This window comes from Benincasa hispida, chromosome 7 (assembly GCF_027475165.1).
Source record: "Benincasa hispida cultivar pf3 chromosome 7, pf3_genome.v1.1, whole genome shotgun sequence".
Lineage (NCBI taxonomy): Eukaryota > Viridiplantae > Streptophyta > Magnoliopsida > Cucurbitales > Cucurbitaceae > Benincasa > Benincasa hispida.
Genome location: NC_143484.1, coordinates 10,891,782 through 10,919,331, shown reverse-complemented (window position 1 = coordinate 10,919,331; position 27,550 = coordinate 10,891,782). Strand labels below are relative to the sequence as shown.

Below are 27,550 nucleotides of genomic sequence, written 5' to 3'. Positions count from 1 at the left end.
AATTAAATTAAGTTAATTATAAATTAAATAAAAATAAAAATTCGAATGCAAAGGGGACTGGGGAAGTGGGTGAGGGGAGTTAACTCCCCTCTCCCAGCCTTTTAAATGGAGATAAGTTTTCATTTGTGGAAAGGAAGTTTTTTACGAAAAAAAAGACATTTCTCTCTCTCAACATCTGTGTTTCTTGATAAGTATATTCTTATGTAAAATTCCATTCCTACTTTCAAAAGAGGTTCTCACATAATCAATGCTTACCGAAGAATATCAGGGACGACTCTTTTCATGGCGTCACTATTCGTCAGGAGATTAGTTCATTGATAACGAGTGAAGTATTATTATAGAGAAGATTTGAAGAGGTATCTTCAAAGGTAATCTTTCTCTTCCCTTTGTTTTCCTCTACTTAACCATGTATGTTTTTCTTTTCTACGTTACTATTTTTCAAGTCAAAATTAATAGCAAAGCGATCGCTCACTTTTATTGTGGGATTCGATCCCTTCATAATGAACTTAGAAACTTATTGGTTTGATACAAACATAGACAATCCATAACATATCCAAAAACAAAGAAATAAAAGCCATGCAAAAGAAGGAGAAAGAAGCAAGTCTCTTGACTCTTGTCCTCAAGTTCTGGATTCTTCAATGATGTCCTCAATCATCCATTTCTCTTAAACTCTAAGTCATCGCCTCTATCCAAAAAATTTGCATTTGTCAAGAACATCTGAGTGTCTGGACTATTTTTTTCTAAAGAATATTTTTTCTTTATTTATTGTATATTTTTTGAAGCTATTTTTTGTTTTCGTCCGGGGAAAGATTGTTTGCCCTTAAAAAATTGTTTCCTTATAGGGATTATAAGTATTAAGTTTCCTCTTGGTTTGTAAGGTTAGCCCTTTTGACGAATTCATGTAGATGATTCCGAGTTAGGGTATTGTGCTAAAAAGAATAGGTTGTGAGGTTGTGGCTATTGTCTTGTGCTGCAACATATGTTATTGTTTCTACTTCACTGAAGAATAAGTTTTTAAATTGGTTTTGTACTTAGAGGAGTATAAATTTTAGCTCTAGAAGAGATTCTTGTTTATAGGGAATCATTAGTTTATCTTGTTTGAAGTGCCTTTCAAACAAGAAGATGAAAAGAGTGATAAAACAAGGGGAGTCCTAGGTTTAGGGGAGCATAAAATCTTCAATAGAAGTAAGCTCTTTGAGATTCTCTATAGAAGTTTTTTAACAGATAAGTGCTTCATTGTAATTGCTTAACATTGTTTAGTGAAGCTATTTTCTTCAGCCACGTTGTCTCTAAACGTAGTGTGATTGCATTGAACTGGGTCGCTAATCTCTAGATGGATATTAGATTGTCTTTGAGATTCTAAAAGTTTAGTTTATTGTCTTCTGTATTATTTGTAACATTGTCTTTGACTTGTGTAGTCGCACATTAGATTCACCTAAATTTCAAAATCATTAAATCTAATAATGTAGATGGATAGAGGGTGAAAAATGAAGAAGACGAGCGATCATTTGTCCAAAATGACCACCTACTCCAGCAGTTATGACTTAAAGAGCAATTTTTATCCCAACACGATAGGGTCAGAACGATTAAAATAAGCATTACAATCCTTGCTCATATGTTCAAAGCATTGAGCTGCGCTTCGAGACACCTTTTTGGCCCATAGTCTTCATTTTTCCATGCCTTAGATTTCAAATTGGGTCTTTAGGCCCTATTTTCTCTATTATTGCTTCAAAGTCTTTAATGTTCATTCAAAATACTTGATTCATACAAAACAAGACAAAAAAGCATCAAAGTACACATTTAATCGTCAAAACTAACTTAATCCTAAGTCCTAGAAGAGCACATTTTAAGTGTTGTATTATATTATTGTTATTGTCTGCGGCAGTAAGTGAGTGAGTTTTTTAGAAGAGAGAAATTATTTAGATATAAATAAATGAGTGTGGATGTTTTTTCTTTCCTAAACTTGTGGTTAAGTTATAATAATTTAATCATAGATTACTTACGATTTTCTCAAGTTTAAGATACAAAATTTTTAACACAAAACTAATGATTTCCTTTGGGGACGAATTTTATATAACTGAAATTAATTAATCTTAGTTAATCAAAAGTTGACTTAGGATTATTGACTATTAACCATTGCTAATAATGTAGCCGAAAAAAATAACCATTCCTAATAATAACCAAAATTTTCTAGGTCAAGAAATGATATCGATATTACTTTAACAATAATTTACCATTTATGTTTTATTTGCAAATGCTCCACTTATTTATAAACATGCAATAAGAAGATTTATTATTGCATATTCAATAATGTAGACTCCGTAAACTATTAGGTTTGTCGATCCCATTAAAGTTGTCAATAATACATAATATCAATTTCAATTATGAAAGAGTAGTTAGGTTGGATGGGGGAGCATATCCCAAAAAAATCTATATTCCTATTTAGAGTGAAGAATCATAAGGCCTTTGTCCAAAGATGTTGCCAGGAGGATGATAATTGCATATAACGAATTGAGAGTTACTCTTACAAGGCACTCTAGCACATCCAATATGCACTGAGTTTCGCCACACCACCTGAGTGTAGTGGTTACACTCACCTTTGATGCACAAGTTTGAGGTGTAGTTGTATAGAGGTTTCTCCTCCAGCCACAATTTCACTGCAAACGCTCCGGTGATTTTTGGGTAGTAGCCTGCGGCTATGTTTTCGCCATATGGCCCACCTGAGTAAACCATTGCACAATCATTCCTCCTTTTATTAGCATAGGTTTGAGCATAGGTCGCTATTGTTTTATTCCATGTAACGGGGCCAACCCCAACTTGTGCACGAGCATGATTGTGTAATGCAACATAGTCACGAGGGAAGTTTTGCGCATGAGTTTGGCATAGGATGAACATGAAAGTAGCTAAGAAAATGGCCCTAAGAGGTTTTTGAGTCCACATATTGAAGAAAATTTAGATTAAAGGGTAGGTTTTGAGATGTGAAGTGAAGGGAATTTATAGATATGAAAAATTAAATATGGAATGTGATGAGGAAAGGAAGAATGAATCTAAGTTAACATGATCTGTATTTTTCTTATTTAGGAACATTTCTGTTTAGTAATTGCATTTGCACCCTAATTAAGGGCTAATAATTATTGTGTATAGGCTATTTTTCTTATTTAATGACCATTCTGTTTCGCAATTACACTCTAATTAAGGACTAATTACTAACTATGTTTTAAAATCATTTTTCTTCATTAATGACCTTCACAGCATAATTTGACCATTATAGCTTGACATTGTGGTCAAGTTATAGTTTAGAAATTTATGCATAAACGAATATCTACAGTTTAAACAAGATGTGTATTATAATATTGCCCTTGCTTGTGGTCCAAAATTGAGTTTTTTAAAAGAGTAATAATTATTATTGTACTCATAAATAAATCAGTCTCAAATTTTTTCCCTCTAAACATAAATAATTTAATTACAAATTACTTAGGAAAATTGTTTTCAATGACACCCAAAAAATTTGTTGTAATGTAATTTCAATAATTTATATTAATTAAGGGCGTTTTTAGAATTTTTAAATTTTAAAATGTGGTTTCTAAAATTTAATTATTGCAAAGAGAATGTTTCAATTTAATTGTTTATCGGAGGCCTGTTGTGGAAATTGGACTTTTATACCACCCAGATTTCTTTAATTTGAAATTTATGTCGAGAATTATTTTCATTATGGAAAAAAATCAGGTTAAAAGCTCTTGAATTGAAGATTTAAAGGGAAAGAGGGATTAAAAACAAAATCTGAAGGGAAAGAATAAAATAATATAAAATGTGATATGATAAAATAAAATAAAATATTTTATTTTTACTTTATTTTATTTTATATATTATTATTTTTTAATTATTTATATATAAAAAAATCTTTGTCTCCTTCACCCTCACGTTTTTCCGAGACCCTCCTATCTTCTTCTTCGTGCCCTAGCCTCGCTTGACTGCCTTTTCTCCATTCGGCCACTATGCATGTCCGATCGAGCCGCCACCAATTTGTCGATCGTTCGTGGGCCGCCGTTCGCGCGCAGGTCAGCTCGGTCTCGTCAGCAAGCAGCGATCATTCAGATCCCCACTGTCGTCTCACCTAACGCCTTTCGTTCACGAGCATCCGTGCCAGATCCGCTTGACCCGTCACGTCGTTCGTCTCCCAGTCGGTCTCCTCTGTCACGTCGCTCGACTCGTCGCGTCACCATCTACACTAGTTGCGATCCCCAAGCATTCTTCCATCTCTCTTCAACTCGTCGTCGGCCGAAGCCTCCACCAGCCAGTCGCGTTCGTTTGATGCCGTCCAGCCCCTGCAGCCATCATGGTTGCCGTCAGATCTATTTTGGATAAGTTTTTCGTCATTGGGTTTTGCCGGATCTTGTGGATTTGGGTAAGTTGGTGATTCTTTTGTCAAATAGGACTATTGGCCATGGTGCTGTGCTTCATTATCTTTTTTACACACCTTTGGTTGGATTTTGAAGTCGAGTTTTGGAGAAGCTTAGAAGTCAAAGGGGCACCGTCGAGGAAGTTGGAAGTGGTTTCGTCATTGGGTAAGCTATTGGGCATTTCAAGTTTGGCAATCGTTGTGAGTTTTGTCGTTTGGGTATTTTTGTTTTTGGATCTGAGGTTTTATAGTTGTTGTTTGAACTTAAATTTGATGGTTGTACTCATGTTAGGGCCGCTACTTAGAGTTTGTTGTTTTCGTTAGGTTGTGATTCCTTCGGGAATCACCAAAATGGTGTTATCCTTCGGGATTCACCAGAGATTACGTTTCCTTCGGGATTCACTAGAGGTGGTGTTATCAATCAGGATTCACCAAAGGTTGTGTTTCTTCCGAGATTTATTAGAGGTGGTGTTATCCTTCGGGATTAACCAGAGGTTGTGTTTATTTTGAGATTCACTAGAGATAGTGTTATCCTTCGAGATTTACTAGAGGTTGTGTTTTCTTTGGAATTTACTAGAGGTGGTGTCTCCTTCAGAAGGTTGTGGGTCCTACGGGACTTACTAGATGTAGTGGGTACATTTAACTACAGTAGGATGAGAGGTTAGTTTTGCATGTTGATATGTGTCCTATGGGGACTATGTTAGCTTTAGGGCTTCAATCAAACCAAGTATTTTGATATTTTGATGATAACAAACTCAGATTTTTTGTACTAACATGTTTAGAGTCACTATCTTATAGAGCTCGGAAAGACGATTCCAACGCAATTTGAATCGCTCAAATTGAAGTTCAAATGAGAAAGTTATAAGCAAAAGAAGATTGGAGAGGAAATCCAATGTGGTAGTGACACGTGACACCTTGCTGACATGGCATCCGACGTGGCACACAAACGGTCAATATTGATGATGTGGTAGCTGATGTGGCGGATGACATGACGCTCCAACTGATCACTTTTTGTTGACATGGCGATGACATGGCACATGATGTGGCAGTGACGTGGCGACCGTGGACGAATGAGATAATTACAAGTGGTGGTCACCCCAGCTTCACGTACGGATGCGCGCGTGCGCCGCACGTGCCTGCGGTTTCTTCACATAATACGGCGCGTGACGTTCAATCTCCTCCCTTGTGCGCGTGATGCTCATATCATCCGGCTATTTTTTATTTTCTTATTTTCCTTTCATTTCCTGATCCAATTTTCTTCAAATTCTTACCAAATTTAAGCCTTTTCAAATTTGATTTCCTTCCTAAATTTTCATCCTTCAAATCATTTTTATTCTCCGAATCTCAAAAATTCCAATCTTTCAAAATTCTTTTTCAAATTCTTTCCTTTCCTATTTTTATTCAATCTCCACCCTTCATTTGCAATCATATCCAATGGCCAAAATTTATCCTCCTCGCCTATAAATTCGACTTGATTTTACTCTTCATGGACACACCAAAAGCTATCAAGTCTTAAGCTCTCAATTCTCTCTACTTTCAAATTTTTGTCCTCCTTGCTCCTAAATTGGCCTAGAGTTATTTTTGTGAGTTTTTTTTCTGAGTGCTCAACTTGTGTATTTAGCCTTCAAGAGATAATATTGTGAGGTTTTCTTTTAAATTTTGGGAATTGTATTAAGGTGTGGGTACACCTTGGGTTGTGAGAAAAAGAAATTGGTTTGATCCTGAACCAGTAAAAAGGATCTTGGGTTTTTCTTTAGCTTAGGAAAAAGAGGGTCGTGTGTCGGTTTGGTCCTCACCTGCAAGAGGATCACTTAGTGAAATACCCAAGAAGGAGTCTTGGAGAGTGGAGTAGGTAATTTGCCAAACCGAGTCTTGGAGAGTGGAGTAGGTAATTTGCCAAACCAATATAATTCCCAGTGTTTTCTCTCCCTCTCTCTCTCTTTTATTTCTTGTTTTCAAAGTTTTTACTTCTTGTCTTAGTTATTTTTTTAATCTTTCTAAATTGCATGATTTAATTTTTAGTGTGTTATTTAAATTTATCCTTGATTAAATTGTCTTTAAATTTGAAGCTATCATAGCTTGCATGATTTAAGTTTTGTCTTGCATAAATTTTCTTTAATCAAAATTAGTGGGTTAACTTTATTGAGCATTGTAAGAATTGGTAGTCAACCCTATTCACCCCCTTTTAGTGTTGCCTTTAGATCCTACAGACTAGAGGGGGCATTTATGCTCCACCAGAGAAAGGCATCTAGAGGACATAGATTCCTAATCTGACCCTAGTAGTGGGGTTACTTATTGAGTATATTATACTCATCCCTTCTCATGTTGTTATTTCAGATAAGGGTATAGATGCACCGGTGATTGACAAGTGGAATCCGTGATTGAGCCACTGGGACCAGTTTAAATACTTATGCTCATATTTTAATATTTCTTTTATGTTTTAATTTTTCAGTTTTGAGATTTGAGAATATTGTTAAGTTTGTTTTCAGATTTATTTGTTTCCGCTTATGATTTATGGATTTTAAATATTTGAATTTAATGTAGATCTTTATAGTTACCTTATTTATTTATCATTTATTCACTATAAAAAGAATGTTGTTTTAATTTTTATGCATGCATGCGTAATAACGGCCTAGCATGAGTCCTATGAAGTCGGGTCGTTATAGATAGACACTGATAGACATTGATAGACATCATATCAGTGTCTATGAGTGTCTATCCCTGATAACTAATAGTAATCTATCAGTGTCTATAATTGATAATTAAGATAATTAAAAGTGGTCTATCAGAGCCTATCAGTGTCTATCACTAATAAATAGTAATATTTGTTATATTTATAAATATTTTTGTTCATTTTACTAGATTTTAAAATACCCCAATTACCTATTATCCAGACTCTTGAAAGGCATCGTCGTACAGTCCTCTAACCCGAGTAAGGAAACATAATAGAGAGAGAAAATAATGGATCCAAGACTTGTACTACAAACGCAGTAAAGTGGTAACATCGTCGTCAAATCCGTAGAGAGACTAATGATCAACCAGGATAATTTAATAATTCCACACGAGGGGGGTTTTTGTTGGTTTTGCAAAGTAACTGACAAGCAAATAAAGAAAACAAGAATGAGCACAGAAAAAGGGATTGAATCAAATTGATGGAAAAATCTAAAGTGCTACAACATGTATGTAGTGACATATAGGTGGATCATATTTAAGTGATATCCTAAATGGTCTGTAGTAGATGGATAAGGTTGGATACCTTATCCTGGTTACACTACGAGTACGACCTGCTCTGTAGATGTTACAATTGTTGTAAAGTACTACAAGTGATCTGATCCTCATCATTTATGTAGAGACATGTGAACAAGAGTATTCTATACAAAGAGGTTTGTATAATACTGAACCATGAAATGAGTAGTCTCATTATATAATACCGTTCATAATAGAGACTTACATTTCACCAAGATGACCATAGGTGACATGACTTGGCTCCTTTGTGAACTATGAACACCTTCCTATGAAGGCGGTCCTTTGATTTGTATGGGTTAGAATGACCAGATTGCCGACTTAATAAGCCTAGCATTTCTGGGGATTCGTCTGATTAGCGAGCTAGGAACACAACTACATAAGACGGAATTCACTCCTTCTCTAATGTCGGGGTAAGTAGATAAATTGCTCTCTTAAAGGCTGACTTTGGAGCTTGAACAATATAGCGCCACACCCTCTTCTAGACCGAGACGGGTTTGGTCATAGTTGGATTAAGACTTATTATTCATTAGAGGGATCAATGGCTCTTAAGGAGTTACATGTAACTATAGGGGCAAAACCAATCATTTTAGCCCAGCTGTATTTACGAGCAATTTATGAAGGGTCATTACACTGTTGACTTGTTATATCCAATGGACACGAAAATATGTCTGTAGTACGAAGGGTGTAGCTATTGGTCTTTAGTGAAGTGCTCGTCAGTTAATGGATGTTGAATAATTTAATTAAAGGAGTTTAATTAATTATTCAAGTATCAAAGGAGCTTCAATCGACAAGTCCATGAGGTCCCCTCTGTAGCTCAATAGGGATTTAATGGAAATCAATTTTGGATTAATTTGAATTGTTCAAATTATTTGAGGGAATTAATTATATGTGACATAATTAATTTTATTTAATTACATATGATATAAGTACTATAATGTTTTTGATACATTATTTGAGAGGAAATAAATATTTGAATATGATTTAAATATTAATTATGTTAATTGGATTCATATAATTAAATTTAATATAAGTAAGATTTATATTAAATATCATGCTTTGTTGAGAGAATGAAAACTATAGGTTATAATGTATTTGATACAAGATTAAACTATAGGTTATGTGCTATATTAGATAAAACATATAGTTGAATATATATTATATGATAAAGTAGTTATCATATAAATATATATTAAATATTTTTTAGATAAATTATTTTAATTAAATTTTGAAAAATGGTTTTGGGAGGGAGTTATCACTCCCTGATAGCACTAGAAATGTGCTATCTTCTTCCACTTAGCTCAGGGTTGTTTAGCTACTTAATTTGGTTAAATTCATTATTTTGTAAGACTCGAGTGTACAAGCAGTCGGATTAAGCGTTCAGGAAAAAAAGGCGCTAAAGTGACGAAATTAGGAGCTAAATTGATCAAATGATGAAGGAATGGAGAATGCTACCCTACCGAGCATTGCAACACTCTCATTAAACCTAAGTCCAATGCTAGCTCAATGCCATTGGACAGAATGCTAGGATGCAAGGCAGCGTTGCAACACGACCCCAAGTATTGCAATGCTTCGAAGATGCTCCAACGCCACCGTAGCACTACTCGTCATCGCTGCCCTCAAACGCTCTACGATAGAATAGGCAGTGTTGCAATGCTCCCCTAAAGCATTGCAACGCTACGTGGTTTGATTGAAGTACAACCTCAGCGTGCGCGCAACACTGCATCAAGGTAGCGTTGTAACGCTTGCTTGACGCTCGGCCATTATGCGCCGTGGCGTTGCAATGCTTTTCTTACCATTGTGCCACTGTGGTAGTTTTATAAAAGAACAATTTCGGTCAGTTGATTACATCATGCCGAGTACACCCGATCTTTGGCGTCGTCGCTCTGTTCCAACCTTGTTTTAGCTCTCTGATCTAGCTAAAGGGTAAGAACTTAGTTTGGTTTCGATTCAATTCTTGAGACTCGTATTATAATTCTATGAGTTTTATTATGAATTTATTAGACTTTATCTTGAGCATATTCTTCAATTTTCATGTATGGGATAATATGACAAATTAGCTATGTATGTTCAATTTATTGTTTTGATTGGCCCTAATTTGTAATCGTTAGGTAGTCGTCACCTAGAAGCATGAGATAAGTTAGTTTGTTGTGTTAATTTGGGATTCCAATTAGTAAGCATTTACTTTATAACTTAGATAAATCTCGCTCAGTTAATTGGTTAGAGGATGGAAATCAATTAATTGGCTTAGCTTTGCCTTGAATCTTAATGCATGTTGATTGATTGATTAGTTAAAGATTCTCGCTTTTCTGTTAATTAACTTGATTTTATAGACTATCGAGTAGGATTCTAATCAAGTAGGCTAAGTTTTTATTCGAATATTCTCACGCATCTTTTGATTAGTCTATGATAGAATTGATGAGGAATGAACAAAGCTATAATTACCCAAGCTAAATATTTGTTCGATTGATAAATTTTTTGCATTCGTTTAAGCTATGCACCTTTTGTTTTCTTGCAATTTATTTCACAAATTTTCGCAACTCCTCGCCCCCCTTTTGGTTTTTCAAATCTTTGAGGAATCGATATTCGACTCTTTGTGGTTCGACCCCGATCTTGCTACTTGTACTATAGTTAGTATAAGGGGTTAGTTCGGTGCATACAAATTTTATTTGTGTAGGCGCAGGTTCACAGGTGACAATGAATCCAGTGAGTGACCACTCAATTCCCCTTATTTCCCTCTACTTAATGTGTGTATGGAAAAGTGGCTCCCAATATTCTTTTAAACAAAATTCCTCTCAGTTTTCTCCCTCTGTTTCAAAAATCTAAGACCTCACAGCTCCTTAGTGATTCTAATCCCCAAAGAGAATACACGAGGTTCTTATTGTGGTGCTATTCATTTGGATTGTTTTTTTATTCGTGATTGTTTGTGACAAATTCGTAGAAGTGAATTGGTTTTCATGAAGAAAGGTTCTTAAAGGGTAAGTCTTCTCTCACCCTAATTCTTTCTTTTTCATTTATCTTTCCATGCTGTAAATTTGTGATTATGCATAATATTTGTATTCTGTAATTTTGATTTTGTGAAAATAAAACTTGGACCGATCCCCATATTTTCGCTCAAGGACCTTCATAGGTTTATTTCGTGGTCCGGTTTTATACAAACTCTTTGTATAGAATATCCTCACTCACATGTCTCTACGTAAACGATCAGGATCAGATCATTTGTAACACTTTACAACAATTGTAACACCTACAAAGTAGGTCATATTCATAGTGTCACCAGAATAATGTATCTAGTCTTATCTATCTACTATAGACGGTTAAGATTATCACTTAAACGTGATCCACCTGCATGTCTCGTTGTATCTTAGTTCATTGGATTGATTTAATGCAGTCTAAACATTAATAATACCTCTTATTTGATTAGATATATAATTTGTCCTTACAAGTTACCAGTGACACTCAATTGATGACATTAACTCCAACAAAAGGAACTTGATACAAGACCAAATATGAGTAGTTTTCTGTCCATGCATAACTCACTATCTTGGCATGATATGGGTGCGTCTCTTAAGGCATAGCACCTGAAAGGTTGAATCATTTTTTTACCTTTATTTATCCATCATTCTTTTTGTAAATGTTACAAATGATTTACTCCAAATCATTTATGTAGAGAAATGTGAGTGGGGGTATCCTATACAATGAGTTTGTATAATAAGACAGGACCACAAAATATTTAATCTCTCTTTGTAATACGTCGTTGACTGAAGAGATTAATATTCCAAACGATTACCATATGTAAATCGATCTCAATCCTAAGTGAGTTATGAACTCCTGCCTATGGTGGATCGTCTTTTAATTTGTATGGGTGAGAGTGGCCCAAGTCATCGACTCAATACTCCTACCATTTTGGGGACAAGACCGAGTAAGAAGCTGAGAGCATAGCTACACAAGATAAAATTCACTCCTTCTTGCCTATAAGGTAAGTAGATGAGTTGTTCCCTTAAATACTGACTATTGGACTTGAACATAGCTCCACCATCTCACTAACACGAGAGGGACTTGGTTTATAGTTGTACTATAAACAAGTTATTCATTAGAGGACTAGTGCTACTTAAGGAGTAAGAGGTAATTACAAGAGTAAAATGGTAATTTGACCCAGCTGTAATTACAAACAACTCGTGAAGAATTGACTTAGTTGTAATGGTTAAATCTATGGATGCAAAATATTCTACAGTTTATAAGAATGCAACTATAAGTCTTTAGTGAAATGCCCATAGTTAATAAATATTGATTAATTTAATTAAAGAGTTTAATTAATTAATCTCAAATTATTGGAGCTTATAACTAAAGGTCCATTATGTCCCACTTCTAGCTCACAATGGGTAAAACCAGGATCATTAGTTTTGAAAGAATTTGAATTGTTCAAATTAGTTAAAGGGAAATTTATGTTAATTGTATGACATACAATTATATAATGTATATAAATACATTATATGATATACTAAATTTTGAGTGAGATTCAAAATTAAACCATCTAATATGAGAGTATTAAGTTTTTAGTGAGATTCAAATATTAAAATAATATGAGTTGGATTCATATTAAAATTACAAGTTAATATTCATTATGTATGAGATTCATATGAAATATATAAGTGAGAGAGGTATATATTCAATGATTCAAAATTACATTTAATTAAATATGACATATTAAATTAATTAGTTAATTAATTTAATTTAAATTAAATTACGTTAATTATAAATTAAACAAAAATAAAAACTCCACTGCAAAGGGGAGTAGGGAAGTGGGTGCAGCCTTTTAAATGAAGATAAGTTTTCATTTGTGGAAGGGAAGTTTTTTACGAAAAAAAGACACTTGTCTCTCTCAACATCTTTGTTTCTTGATAGTTTACAGAGAAGAATATTCTTATGTAAAATTCCATTCCTACTTTCAAAAGAGTTTCCACATAATCAATCCTTACCAGAGAATATTAGGGACGACACTTTTCATGGCATCACTAATCGTCAGGAAATTAGTTCATTGATAACGAGTGGAGTATTATTATGGAGAAGATTTGAAGAGGCGTCAAAGGTAATCTTTCTCTTCCCTCTATTTTCCTCTGCTTAACCATGTATGTTTTTCTTTTCTGTGTTACTATTTTTCAAATCAAAATTAATAGCAAAGTGATTCGATCCCTTCATAATGAACTTAGAAACTTATTGGTTTGATACAAACATAGACAATCCATAACATATCCAAAAAAAAAAAAAATAAATAAAAGCCACGCAAAAGAAGGAGAAAGAAGCAAGTCTCTTGACCCTTGTCCTCAAGTTTTGGAACATCCTTCAATGATGTCCTCAATCATCCATTCCTCTTAAACTCCAAGTCATCGCCTCTATCTAAAAAAATTAGCTTTCGCCCCAAAGACATGAAAATCTTACATGTCTTTGCATTTGTCAAGAACATCTTAGGTGTCTGAACTATTTTTTTCTAAAGAATATTTTTTTTTTCTTATTTGTTGTATATTTTTTGAAGCTATTTTCTGTTTTCGTCCTAGGAAAGATTGTTTGCCCTTACAAAATTGTTTCCTTATAGGGATTATAAATATTAAGTTTCCTCTTGGTTTGTAAGATTAGCCCTTTTGACAAACTCATGTAGATAATTTCAAGTTAGGGCATTGTGCTGAAAAGAATAGTGTATTCCTCATTGCGAGGTTGTACTACAACCTATATTCTTGTTTCTACTTCACTGAAGAATAGATTTTTAAATTGGTTTTGTACTTAGAGGAGTATAAGTTTTAGCTCTAGGAGAGATTCTTGTTTATAGGGGTATTATAAGTTATCTTGTTTGAAGTGCATTTCAAACAAGAGGATGAAAAGAGTGATAAAACAAGAACGGAGTCCTAGGTTTAAGGGGAGCATAAAATCTTCAATAGAAGTAAGCTCTTTGAGATTCTCTGTAGAAGTTTTTTAACATATAAGTACTTCATTGTAATCGCTTCACACTTTTTAGTGAAGCTATTTTCTTCAGCCATGTTATCTCCAAACGTAGGTGTGATTGCATTGAACTGGGTCACTAATCTCTAGGTGTTTATCTTTATTTTATTCTAAAAGTTTAGTTTATTATTTTATGTATTATTTGTAACATCGTTTTTGACTAGTGTAGTCACATATTAGATTCACCTACATTTCAAAATCAATGAATCAAATAATGTAGATGGATAGAGGGTGAAAAATGAAGAAGACGAGCAATCATTGTCCAAAATGGCCATCTACTCCAGAAGTTATGACTTAAAGAGCAATTTTTATCCCAACACGATAGGGTCACAACGCTAAAAAAGGCATTACAACCCTTGCTCACAGGTTTAAAGCATCGAGCTATGCTTCGAGACACCTTTTTGGCCCATAGTCTTCATCTTTCCATGCCTTAGTTCTCAAACTGGGTCTTTAGGCCCTATTTTCTATATTATTGCTTCAAAGTCTTTAATGTTTATTCAAAATACTCGATTCCTACAAAACAAGATAGAAAAGCATCAAAATATACATTTAATGGTCAAAACTAACTTAATCCTAAGCCTTAGAAGAGCACTTTTTGAGTGTTGTATTATATTATTGTCATTGTCTGTGGCAGTAAGTAAGTGAGTTTTTTAGAAGAGAGAAATTATTTAGATATAAATAAATGTGGGTGGATTTTTTGCTTTCCTAAACTTGTGGTTAAGTTATAATAATTTAATCATAGATTAGTTACGATTTTCTCAAGTTTAAGATGCTAAATTGTTAACACAGAACTAATGATTTCCTTTGGGGACGAATTTTATATAACTAAAATTAATTAATCTTGGTTAATAAAAAATTGACTTAGGATTATTGACTGTTAACAATTGCTAATAATGTAGCAGACAAAATTAACCATTTCTAATAATAACCAAAATTTTCTAGGTCAAGAAATGATATCGATATTACTTTAACAATAATTTACCATTTATGTTTTATTTGCAAATGCTCCATGTAGTTATAAACATGTAATAAGAAGATTTATTATTGCATATTCAATAATGTAGATTCCATAAACTATTAGGTTTGTCCATCCCATTATAGTTGACGATAATAAGTAGTATCAATTTCAATTATGAAAGAGTAGTTAGGCTCGATAAGGGAGCATATCCCAAAAAAACTATATTCCTATTTAGGGTGAAGAATCATAAGGCCTTTGTCCAAAGATATTGCCAGGAGGATGATAATTGCATATAACGAATTGAGAGTTACTCTTACAAGGAACTCTAGCACATCCAATATGCATTGAGTTTCACCACACCACCTGAGTGCAGTGGCTACATTCGCCCTTGATGCACAAGTTTGACGTGTAGTTGTATAGAGGTTTCTCCTCCAGCCATAATTTCACTGCAAATGCTCCGGTGATTTCTGGATAGTAGCCTGCGGCTATGTTTTCGCCATATGGCCCACCTGAGTAAACCATCGCACAATCATTCCTCCTTTTATTGGCATAGGCTTGAGCATAGGCCGCTATTTTTTTATTCCATGTAATGGGGCCAACCCCAACTTGTGCACGAGCATAATTGTGTAATGCAACATAGTCACGAGGGGAGTTTTGCGCATGAGTTTGGCATAGGACGAACATGAAAGTAGCTAAGAAAATGGCCCTGAGAGGCTTTTGAGTCCACATATTGAAGAAAATTTAGATTAAAGGGTAGGTTTTGAGATGTGAAGTGAAGGGAATTTATAGATATGAAAAATTAAATATGGAATGTGATGAGGAAAGGAAGAATGAATCTAAGTTAACATGATCTGTATTTTTCTTATTTAGGAACATTTCTGTTTAGTAATTGCACCCTAATTAAGTGCTAATAATTATTGTGTATAGGTTATTTTTCTTATTTAATGACCATTCTGTTTCACAATTACACTCTAATTAAGGACTAATTACTAACTATGTCATGAAATCATTTTTCTTCATTAATGACATTCACATTGCATAATTTGACAATTATAGCTTGACATTGTGGTCAAGTTATAGTTTAGAAATTTATGCATTAATGAATATCTACAGTTTAAACAAGATGTGTATTATAATGTTGCCCTTGCTTGTGGTCGAAAGTTGAGTTTTTTAAAAGAGTAATAATTATTATTGTACTCATAAATAAATCAGTCTCAGATTTTTTTCCCTCTAAACATAAATAATTTAATTACAAATTACTTAGGAAAATTGTTTTCAATGACACCCCAAAATTTTCTTGTAATGTAATTTCAATAATTTATATTAATTAAGGACGTTTTTGGAATTTTTAAATTTTAAAATGTGGTTACTGAAATTTAATTGTTGCAAATAGAATGTTTTATTTAATTGTTTATCAGAGACCTATTATGGAAATTGGACTTTTATGCCACCCAAATTTCTTTAATTTGAAATTAATGCCGAGAATTAATTTTATTATGGAAGGGAACGAGTTAAAATATCTTGAATTGAAGATTTAAAGGGAAAGAAGGATTAAAAACAAAATTGGAAGGGAAAGAATAAAATAATATCAAATGAGATAGGCTAAAATAAAATAAAGTATTTTATTTTTACTTTATTTTATTTTATATATTGTTATTTTTTAATTATTTATACAAAAATTATTTCTCTCCCTCACCCCTCACGTTTTTTCGAGACCCCCCCCCCCCCCCCCCCCCCCACCCCCCCCAATCTTCTTCTTCGTGCCCTAGCCTCGCCCGACTGCTTTTTCTCCAACCAGCCACCACGCGTGTCCGATCGAGTCGCCACCAATTTGTCGACCGTTCGTGCGCAAGTCGGCTCGGTCTCATCAGTAAGCAGCCATCGTCTAGATCCCCTCTTCCATCTCACCTAATGCCTTCCGTTCACGAGCATCCGTGCCAGATCCGCTTGGCCCGTTGCGTCGTCCGTCTTCCAGTTGGTCTCCTCCGCCGTGTCGCTCGACTCGTCGCGCCACCATCTGTATTAGTTGTGCCCCCTCGAGCATTCTTCCATCTCTCTTCAGCTAGTCGTTGGCTGAAGCCTCCACCAGCCAGTCGCGTTTGTTCGATGCCGCCCAGCCCCTGCCGCCATCGTGGTTGCCGTCAGATCTATTTTGGGTAAGTTTTTCGTCGTTGGGTTTTGTCGGATCTTATGGATTTGGGGAAGTTGGTGATTCTTTTCTCAAATAGGACCATTGGCCATGGTGTTGTGCTTCATTATCTTTTTTACATGCCTTTGGTTGGATTTTCAAGTCAAGTTTTGGAGAAGCTTGGAAGTCAAAGGAGTGTCGTCGAGGAAATTTGAAGTGGTTTCGTCATTGGATAAGCTGTTGGGCATTTCAATTTTGGTAATTGTTGTGAGTTGTGTCGTTTGGGTATTTTTATTTTTGGATATGAGGTTTTGCAGTTGTTGTTTGAACTGAAATTTGATGGTTGTACTCGTGTTAGGGCCACTACTTAGAGTTGCTGTTTTCGTTTGGTTGTTTGATTTCATCTGTGGATTTTCGACTGAGGTAAGTAATCTTACTATTGGAATTGTCCATGGGCCAGACACTAGGTGTATGCTTGTAAGATAAGAGACAGTATGACTGATTAATAGCATGATTAGTTGATGGTATGATTGATGTACGTCTTCTTCGATATGAGGACCTGAGGGATTAAATGCGCATATAAATATTTGATCTCTAGCATGAGATGAGTACGTGTTATTCTGTGAGATTGTGTTTGATTTCTAGAATGTATGTGTTCTTTATGTTTGAATGCTAGCATGAGATGAGTATGTGTATTCTATGAGAATATGTTTGAATACTGGCATGAGACAAGTATAGGTTATCCTATGAGATTATGTTTGATCTGAGAATCTGAGGTGTATATACATGTATGTTATAGAACCATGCTATGATGTTGTAGTAGCAGTAGCGTCCTTACTGTTAGTTAGTTACCCACTAAAGGTTGTGATTCCTTCAGGATTCACTAGAAGTGGTGTTATCCTTCGGGATTCACCAGAGATTATGTTTCCTTCGGGATTCACTAGAGGTGGTGTTATCAATCGGGATTCACCAAAGATTGTGTTTCTTTCAGGATTCACCAGAGATGGTGTTATCCTTCGAGTTTAACCAGAGGTTGTGTTTCTTTCAAGATTCACTAGAGATAGTGTTATCCTTTGGGATTCATCAGAGGTTGTGTTTTCTTCGTGATTCACTAGAGGTGGTGTCTTCTTTGGGATCACCAGAGATTGTGGGTCCTACAGGACTTACTAGAGGTAGTGGGTACAGTTAACTACAGTAGGATGAAAGGTTAGTTTTGCATGTTGATATGTGTCCTATGGGGACTAGAGGGGGTATTTATGCTCCATCAGAGGAAGGCATCTAGAGGACATAACGTCGCAACAGTAAGGAGAGCATTGCAACGCTGCAGCACGTTTTTGCTATACGTCAAGGAGGTGTCAAAACGCTACCCTTGACGCTTGGTTGTGCATGCATGGAGGTGGGAGTTCCGTCAAACAATGTAGTGCGCAATACTAGGGTTGAGCGTTGAATGCTACCATTTTGCCGCAAAAGCGTTGGACTTGAGCATTGCACTTACGTTGTGACGATGTCGTTGTTCCATCTTCAAAGCATTGCAATGTTCGCAGCGGCATTGCAACGTTGCCCTGTACACCAAGCTACTGCCGAACGAGCATTGCACTTAGGCTTTTAAAAAGAGTTGCGACACTGAAACAAAGCAGAATCATCTTTTGTCATCTCAGCTCGAATTGATGCGTTTGACTCCTGATTTTCTGTTCTTTTTACTTGATTCTTCATCCTTATAATATACTTGCTCCATGGGATCAATTCTCTTACAAAATGAGACAAATATAACACAAGAGTTATCCAAATATAGTAAAGTTAAGGCCATAAACTTAGCACTTTCGCCCACAACTTAAACCTTGATCATCTCGAGCAAGCTTATAACCCTCAATCGAGAAAATTGACAAGAAAATGTTCACTCCATTCATCGAATTTTTTCTCAAATCTCAATAATCTTTAGGGTCAAACAATAAATCACATAACAAAATCCAACAATCACTTAATTGAGACTTGTTATAAGAGGTCTTATTCAATCAAAGTCATGTATAAATGAAACACTAAGACATGAATACTTTTTCGTAAATCGAAAAGTACCCAAAAAAGTTTTATCCGACTCCCATCTCATCTTCCCTCTACTCTGGCTCAGTCATTAGCTCAAGGCATACTATTATTGCTAATCAAAGAGAAACACTACCCAAGAGTGCCAGAAACTCATAGACACAAAATATAGAGGGCATTGGTTTTACCTAGAGAGTTAGCTTTCACACCTAACCGCTAGGAACCTATCGCTCTTTTCTTGCGGGCCCTAACTAGACACGGCGGAGGTAACTCTTTTCACCTCTATCCATGTACACACACACTATTTTTTTTGTAACACAAGGCCACTATTTCTCACTGTCTAATTTTATTCTCAGGCACTAAAAGTTACTCTCAAGCCAAAAGGGGGCCTTTCGAGGTCACAACAAAAATCCGAGATGGATAATTCATTTCTAAGACTTTTAAAGGATTCAAATTAGAAATTTTCAACCTAGGTTCATTATGCATGGATCTAATGAAAAAAAATTATAAAAAGCTCAAAATCATGAAAATTACTCCTCTTTAAGAATAAGCAACCCAATGAGTGTGTCATCAATTTGTTACTGAAAGGAAATGACAAACAAAATGAACAAACATTAAAGCATCCATCAAATAGAATCAAGACAACAATTTAGATCACAAATTAATATATCAAATATCACGAAGCATGCTTCATCCACCCCCAACTTAAGAGTTATGCATTGTCCTCAATGTATATCTAGGCTTTAACTCATGCTAAGGACAAAAGGAAAAGGGACAAGGGGAACAGAAATACTCCGCTGCATTTTGGACACAAACATGATCATTAAAAAAGACTTCTTCCAAGAGACAAAATTGGCATTCTTCCTAAGAAGAAAAGTAAATGTACTCTGCCATTCTTTAATTAAAAAGAAAATGAAAGAAACAAAACAAAAGATGAAAAAGAAAAGAAAAGAAAGCAAATAAATTTTAAACTCCTAGTTGCCTCTAGGTAGTGCAACATTTAACGTCTTTTGCTCGACGACTAGTGACGCAGGCTCAAGTGATAAAGGTTGGAGCCAACAGGAAGCTTGAGCAAGTTAGGTTGACTTCCTCTTTGTTGATGATCTTAAGGCGGTGCCCGTTCACCTTGAACTCCTTCCCTGTCTCGAGACTCTTGATCTCAACTGCACCATAAGGAAACAAGTTAATAATCTCCAAAGGATCAAGCCATTTAGACTAAGTATACGGGCATGATTGATAGATGTGAATTATAGAGCAGCACTTTCTGACCAACCCGAAATTCCTTCCTCAAAAGACCCTTATCATGAATTAGTTTTGACTTTTTTTTGTAAAGTCTTGAGTTCACATAGGCTTCAAGGCGTAGTTCCTCAATTCTTGTAGTTCCAGAAGTCTCTCCTCACCAGCTTGGGCTAGATTCAAATTACATTGCTTAACCACCCAATAGGCCTTATGCTCAAACTCTATCGGTAAATGGCACTCCTTGCCATAGACAAGCTTGACGGGCGTTGTTCCAATAGGAGTTTTGAAAGCAGTTCTGTAAGCCCAAAGAGCACCATCAAGGTGTGTGCTCCAATCATTTCTTACTATATTGACGGAGGAGCTGACTCTCTCGAGATCTAACTCCGGTCGTCACTCGAAATGGATGAAGGAGATGAAGAACTCTTAGCCATCTTCTCACGCATTTGTCTGGATCGCAAGGATCCGCCCTAGGTGAACCTCAGGCGAAAACTTTGGATGATCTGAATTTCTGCTCATCGGCTTCTATTTATAGAGCTTGGGTCGCCGATAGCATTAATTGGACTGCTCTGAGTCTGACATTCGGCACATTAGTCTTTTTCTGAACCTCTGCCATTAACGGCGTGGTAGGTGAAATGTCAACATCATCTTTTGGTTTTTCTCGAGGTAGATGCGTTGATTCGTTCATTCCACCAACCTTACGTTGATCCCATTAATATGCGTTGTCGCGTAGCCGCAATCATTCAATGGCTGCATTTGTTTAATACCGCAACTCTACATGATGACCGAAATCATTCGACGAGCGCAACTCCCATGCGATGGACGCATATGGCTGATTATCGCAACATCTATGCGTTGATCGATGCGTTCGACTTTGCGATGGAGTGTTTCTCTACATGCGGTCGTCTATGCGGTAGTCCGATTTCCATTTTTGCGTTCATTTCCTGTATTAGCTACAAAAATAGAACATTGAACGCATAATTAACAAAAAAATAATGGGTTAGCTGACATTCGACATGTTGATCGACGCAAGCTCATTTTCTCGTGAATTCCTATCGTGATTACCGCATATTCTGCCTAATAATCTTCATAATTCTAAGTAAAAGGCCTCTGCATGTTATCAGAGATGGAAACAACCTTGCATTCATCACGTTCATCCCTATTCCACCATAGAATTCAACTTCAACTTTCACTCTAAATGCTTAAATTTGTTTTACATAACTTGAAAATTATAGAGGCAACAGAAATAGTATAAATAAAAATAAACCTAAGCATGCTTCTACTGCAAAATAGAGAAGAAATGGAAATCGAAACTAACCCTTGGGGAACTAGTCATTCGCATTTCCTCTCTGGTAGTAGATCACGAACTGATACATTACTTCTCCCGGTCTTAGCACCACGAATTCAGCAACACAATAGAAACTTGAACACCATAATGAGGACACGTCCACAATGTCTTCCTTCTTATTCTCAAGGATAAAATCACAGAGAGTTGTGAGTTTTAGTGGATTAATTTTGGTCTAAAGAAGGGAGAGAGTTTTTCTTTGAGAGCAATGCAGAGGAGAAGAAGATTGAGTGGGATCTGTGAAACAAATTTCATATTCAACTTCTGAATTCCCTTCTCTGTCTTTCATGTATATGAGAGGGGGTTCAGGGAGTTATCAATAACTCCCTACCTTATATTAAAACAACTTCCCTTAGGAGTTAATTTTCAAATTTCAAAAAATTGAATTTTTAATATATATTAACTAATTTAATATCAATATCAAATCATATGTTATATCACGTATAACATATAACCTCTAGTTTATATTATATTACATATAACATATAACCTATAGTTATAATTCTTTCATATAATTTATAGTATTAATATGAATCATACTCATTAATTTTAAACTATAGTTTTTATATGAATCACATTCATATAATTAATATTGGAAACATATTCAAATATTTATTTCTCTCATTAAAATTGTATTATAATATATCACATACATTATATTAATTATATCATATACAATTAATTCCCTTTAAATAATTTGAATAATTCAAACTAAACCAAAATTAATTTGATTATCATTAATCATTATAGAGCTAACAAAGGGACCTTATGGACCTATAGATTGAAGTTTCAATTATATGAGATTAATTAATTAAACTCTTTAATTAAACTAATCCCCTTTTAGATAAACTTTGCGGCCCGACAATCTTCGTAAAAGAAGGGATTTTTGTCCATAAGCTTGTGCTTGTTTGGAGTGATCATCATAAATGATGAAAGTGTATTGTATTGTGTACATAAAATATTCAACCAAAGTTGCTCCTGTATAAGGGGTGTACATCTCACCTACATTTGGATGGGTTAAATCGTTCATCCAGATGACCAACTACGTTCAATTTAGGCCCCATCAATTTCAGAACATTCAGTTCATATCCTGACCCCAACAATGGGGTTACTTATTAGGAATTTTAAATACTAATTTATTTCTTAAAATGTTCTTCAGACATAGGCAAAAACATACTAGAGATGCTTGATTAGGATGTTTGTTCACCGTATCATTTTTACACGATGTTTTGAAAGTTTATGAGACCTACTAATTTTAGTTGTTTTAAATTTAAATGTTTCTTTTTAATTAAAGTTTTTAGGAATCCCGAACTAAAGATTCATCTAGACTTTTCATTAAATTGTTTTTAACAGCTTTATTTGTTTAGAAAATGTTTAACTTAAATTTGAATGGTCAACAAGTTTTAGTTTCGAAACTGCATGCATTACAGTAATGGTTCTAGTTAGAGTTCTTGAAAAGTTGGGTGCGTTATAGTATATCACATGCTTTTAGTGATAAAATTCTATCACTAATAAATTTCAATGACATTTGAGGCTATCAATGATAGAAGTATATGACTAATAGACTTCAATCACAATGATACTACTTTTCTAATCGATCCAAGAACAATCAAAATAGAGAGTTCATGGATTATTTTTGCCATTTAAGAACATTCCCCTTTTTTGCTATTAATACAGAGTGAGCCCTTAGCTAATAGAGTATTTCATCCATTTGAAACACTTTTGGAAGTGTTTCTATAAGCAAAGTAGCGTCAACATAAATGGAGCAATAGAAGGGTCTCATATGTTCTCTTGGCCCTTCCCATTCATACACAAGAAAAATTAAATTGTCATATTTGCATTATTTATAACTTATTTGCTTTTATTTGTAAATAAATTAACTAATTTTTCCTTTTTAATACAATTCCTCATTACTACCTAAAGTTCCATCAATTTTCGACTTGATGTTTGTTGTAAAATATCTCGTTAAAGGTGTAATAATTCTTGTATACTAACTAGACTTAATTTTGTGCAAAACTTAACTTGTTGAAATTAGTATATTTTGAGATATTTTTACTTTACTTTTGATTAAAATTTGTGGTTAATTTAGTGAAACCTAAATGAAGCAAAATTTACAATATATGTTAAGTTTAAGATTAATTTGATAAAATTGAAGATTTAGGGTGAAAAATGATAAATAAAAATTTGAAAAAGAATCCTCAATATTTAATTTTACGAATAATAAGACCTATTTAAGATTTTTTAACATTCACAAATTTTAGTCGAATAATAAAATTGGACACAAATAGGTCACATTATCAAATATTTCATAAATTCACAAACTATTTTTAAAGAGAATTAAAAAAAAGTTGTCAAGCTCAAAAGTGCCATGATCTCGTCAGAAAGATCCAACGGTTATGATCGACAGATTTCTTCTCGCCAGGACAAATGTAATGTGCACCTGGGAAACGAACCCGGGCCTGTGATGTGGCAGGGTATTATTCTACCACTAGACCACTAGTGATTTGTATTTACAAAATATAATACTAACAATAATAATTAAAGAAAACAAAGAAATACTAATAATTAGTGTAAATTTAGTGTACAATCCAACAACTTATCGACCTATTTAAGCATAGATGTGCTGATTGCGTACTAAAATGAGCTTTCTTCAATTTGTATAGTGCTTTTATTTTGTGACATGTTATCAGATCCAATGAACGTTGTGAATATTTGTTTGTTGATCTGCTTTTACATTCTGCAATACAAATGGTTTGAAATTTTAGAAATAATATTTTTATGTTTTCAAATGTATATTATAATTCTCCTTGAGCGTAAACAACATATGACAATTTATTGGATTGAAGAATCTTTCAGTTGTTCAAAAGATGTCTAATGTGAATTTACAATAATTTTCTCATCATTATTGACCCAAAATGACCTTATCAATGATGCCAAACCAAAAATATATCTGGATCAACTTAAATATCACAACCTAGACAAAATCATCCTTAGATAGAGTTCTTTGTAATCAATTTCTAACTGAACAAAATTAACTACAAATAAATCTAAGTAATGGATACAATGTATAACATATCAATTGCAATACTAAATTCATGGTATATATATAAATATCTTGCAATATTTAGTATATGATGTACTAGAATATCAAATGCAATATTGATTTAATAATTTGAACATTTCATGCTTATAAAATAACTTAAATCTATCAAATAATTCATGGAGATAAGGAAATAGAATAAGAGCATTTAAATTATATATATCAATCTCAAAATCTAAAAATTAGATTAATCATAAATAATAAAAGATTAACTCATATTTAACATAATATCATATACTCCTACTCATAGCTAAAAAGATTAAGCAATAGAAGTTTGACTATGAGAGTTGGTAGAGATGTGACAACTGTTAATGTAATTAGATGCATGGAGAAGTAGAATTGTGGAGGGGATAAATTCACCAAGTCATTAAGTTTGGTCACAAAAGTAATCCCAGATCGCCACACTAACGCATCGCACACCTCTCGGTGATCAACCACATGCTTATATCTCTATAATGCATGGTTGAGTTGATCATAAGATTATTCCTATCTCTAGGAACACTGCTTACTTTGCTTAGTGAGTTCCACTACTTACCCTATCGGGCAGTTGGTTGTAGCTACTTAGCTCATAGACAAGAATTGTGATAGCCTCACACTAAGCAAAGAGGATTGTCTCACTATACTCGTGCAATGCACACCTCTCGGTGGATTTCTACATATATCATATCTCTATGCCGCATGATTGATTATGCGATAACTCTTGCAATCTACCCTCAACTCATGCGATGAAAGTAAAAGATAATAAAGAAGAAGGAGATGATGAAGATGGTGTTAAAGGAACTAAAGAGATGCATTGATTACAAAATATATTAATGTCTTAAGACAAAATGTAATACAACATAGAGGTGAGAAGAGAGATGGAGGGCTAGATGTAGACAATTTCTTGCTTTCATTAGATGTACGTCATGGCTGCCGGTGGTGCCATGGATGGGTGGTGGAGTAGTCTCTCTCGAGCTCTATCTTTGACGAAGCTCCGGTCGTCACTCAAAAAGGGTTGTGGAGGTGAAGAACTCTCAAAGAATGTCTAGCTCATACTCTTATTTGTGATCATAAGAATTTGTCCAAGGTAGAGACTCGGATGCTTTGAATTAGGGCTCCAAGGGCTCTATTTATAGAGCTCAAACGCCTGACAACATTGGTAATCCCACTCTGAATCACTGCCATTTCTGACACGGTAGGTGGAATGTCAACATCATCTTATCTCTTTGATATTCCCAAGGTATGCATTCATGATTGTTTCTTCTGAAGTATCAACACATTCCACACACCTTGCGATCAACCTTCTATCATAGTTATCACTCTTTAGTTGTAGCATTTCATGTGACGAAATGGTCTTCATGAAGATCAACACAGGCGATCAATTTTGTGATGGTTTGGGATCAACACATGCGATCGATTCCTACATTAGCTACAAAAATAGACATTCGGATGCAAAGTAATGCATGATAAAGGGTTAGTGGAGATTTCTAGTGCTGATCGACGCAAATTCAATTTTTCACAAGAATCCTTAGTATTATCAATGCATATTCTGCTCATAAATCCTCATAATTCAATGTAAAAGGCTACAATTGTTTGTATTTCTACAAGCTATCAATTTATGATATGAAAATCTTAATAATTTAAATATAAATGATACATGTGAAATTACAAGTTTAGTATATCGTTTTCTAAGTTTTTATAATATATGTCTCTAAACTTTAAAAAGTGTTGTTTTTCTAGTAAATTTAATTTTTATACCATGGTTCTAAATGCATGTAGTCTATAGTATGATTTTAGATCATGGTTTTTGCTGACTCTTGTGTAAAGTTAATGTTTACATTATAGTTTTGAAAACTTGGTAGTAATCTATCACAACGGTGGTTGTTAAGCTTGGTATAAAGATACACCCTTGATTATGGTGTTACAAACAATGGTCTAAAGTATAATAATAATTTGACTATAGATCACAATTAGTGTTAGTCGTGGTGCCATGAAATATGCATGCTTTAGGCATTTGCTTACATACTTTTATTTAGAAAAAACAAATTTTGCATGTTTTTCCCTCTAGATTTAGTTTTAATAGATAAAATGAGTTTATAGGGTCTTGTTTGTCTTAAAAGTTGATATTTAATGATTTTAGGTGGTTTTGTGAACTTTGGCAGGTAACTTTGACCAATTTGGAGATTATTTTATTTAAAATACAGTTACATCGCCAGATTTCACTGTGACCGCATCACTGAGCCCTAATTTTTCAAAAATCGATCAAGTCAATGGAGGTTGCGTTTTTCCCGTTCAAAGCAGTTGTTCAGCCCCAAAATGATCTGGTTAACTCCTAGAGCATGATTCTCGACCTTCCTCAACCGATTTGGAGCCTACAAATGGAAGGGAATCTTCTCATTTTAACACATGACTCTCCATCGACGATTCTATCATGATTTACTCATAGTTTCTGCCATTTTAGTCAGTCCTTTTGGGTGACTTCTCAACTTTTGAAGTTAACAGCCCCATGATGAAAGTTCCTCTGAGGCGGGATCACTCTAGGTCATCTCATCCCATGAAAGCGTGCGATGAGAGATGATTCATCCATGAAAAGGGAGAATTAACCTAGGGAAAGACTATGAATTTGAGGACTTTCCTCAAGGCATCTTGAGTTTTATTTCCAACACTATTCATTTCATTTATTTTTTATTTTCTTTATTCCCTTTACCTGTTGAATCTATCTTGTAGCTATGATTTCTAATTCAAAAATTTAATTATTTTATCATTTAGTCATGAGCTAAGTCCTCCTACGTGTTCAACAATGTGAATGCCCTAGGGTTTTTATGGCTTAAGAAATGTTTTATTTCATACCACTTGGTTTTACGTATTCTCTTTTTTGAATTTAAAGATAAAATCTACAAGCTAAACTGACAATTTTCTTCAGCGATCTAGTGAAGTTCGAATGTTGAGAAGGTTAGGGTGTAAACGGACGTCACAAAGAGATATGAGCCTATAAGAGCCTGGAAATAGGATTGTCATGACACCTTAGAAATAAGGGGAACTATAGGATAAAAAAAACTGAGCTTGAAGTAATTTAAGATATAACTAACAATCACAACATTAGGCATTAGCTGCTTAGACCTCCTAAAGGT

At 34.5% G+C, this 27,550-nt stretch overlaps 1 protein-coding gene, 2 long non-coding RNA genes and 1 pseudogene across 3 annotated transcripts; 2 read left to right on the top strand and 2 right to left on the bottom strand.

Annotated features, from left to right (window-relative positions):
• Positions 1-2,442: 2,442 nt before the first annotated feature.
• On the bottom strand, positions 2,443-2,928 carry LOC150034914 (basic form of pathogenesis-related protein 1-like). Its single transcript, XM_090315783.1, has one exon. It carries the CDS (start codon positions 2,893-2,895, stop codon positions 2,443-2,445), a length of 453 nt encoding a protein of 150 aa, XP_090171909.1. The 5' UTR covers positions 2,896-2,928.
• An 894-nt stretch (positions 2,929-3,822) lies between these two features.
• On the top strand, positions 3,823-6,969 carry LOC150034913 (uncharacterized). Its single transcript, XR_016530504.1, has 2 exons — positions 3,823-6,287; positions 6,737-6,969. It is a non-coding gene; the product is annotated as an uncharacterized LOC150034913 (long non-coding RNA).
• A 6,238-nt stretch (positions 6,970-13,207) lies between these two features.
• Positions 13,208-15,477, bottom strand: LOC150034912 (basic form of pathogenesis-related protein 1-like; annotated as a pseudogene).
• Positions 15,478-16,290: 813 nt separating this feature from the next.
• On the top strand, positions 16,291-27,191 carry LOC120069285 (uncharacterized). The gene is made up of 3 exons (XR_005479497.2): positions 16,291-16,750; positions 16,823-25,892; positions 26,582-27,191. It is a non-coding gene; the product is annotated as an uncharacterized LOC120069285 (long non-coding RNA).
• Positions 27,192-27,550: the final 359 nt, after the last annotated feature.

Bases quoted from the DNA above. Each gene is read 5' to 3' on its own strand.
- LOC150034914 (XM_090315783.1), bottom strand. From the start codon at position 2,895: ATGTTCATCCTATGCCAAACTCATGCGCAAAACTTCCCTCGTGACTAT.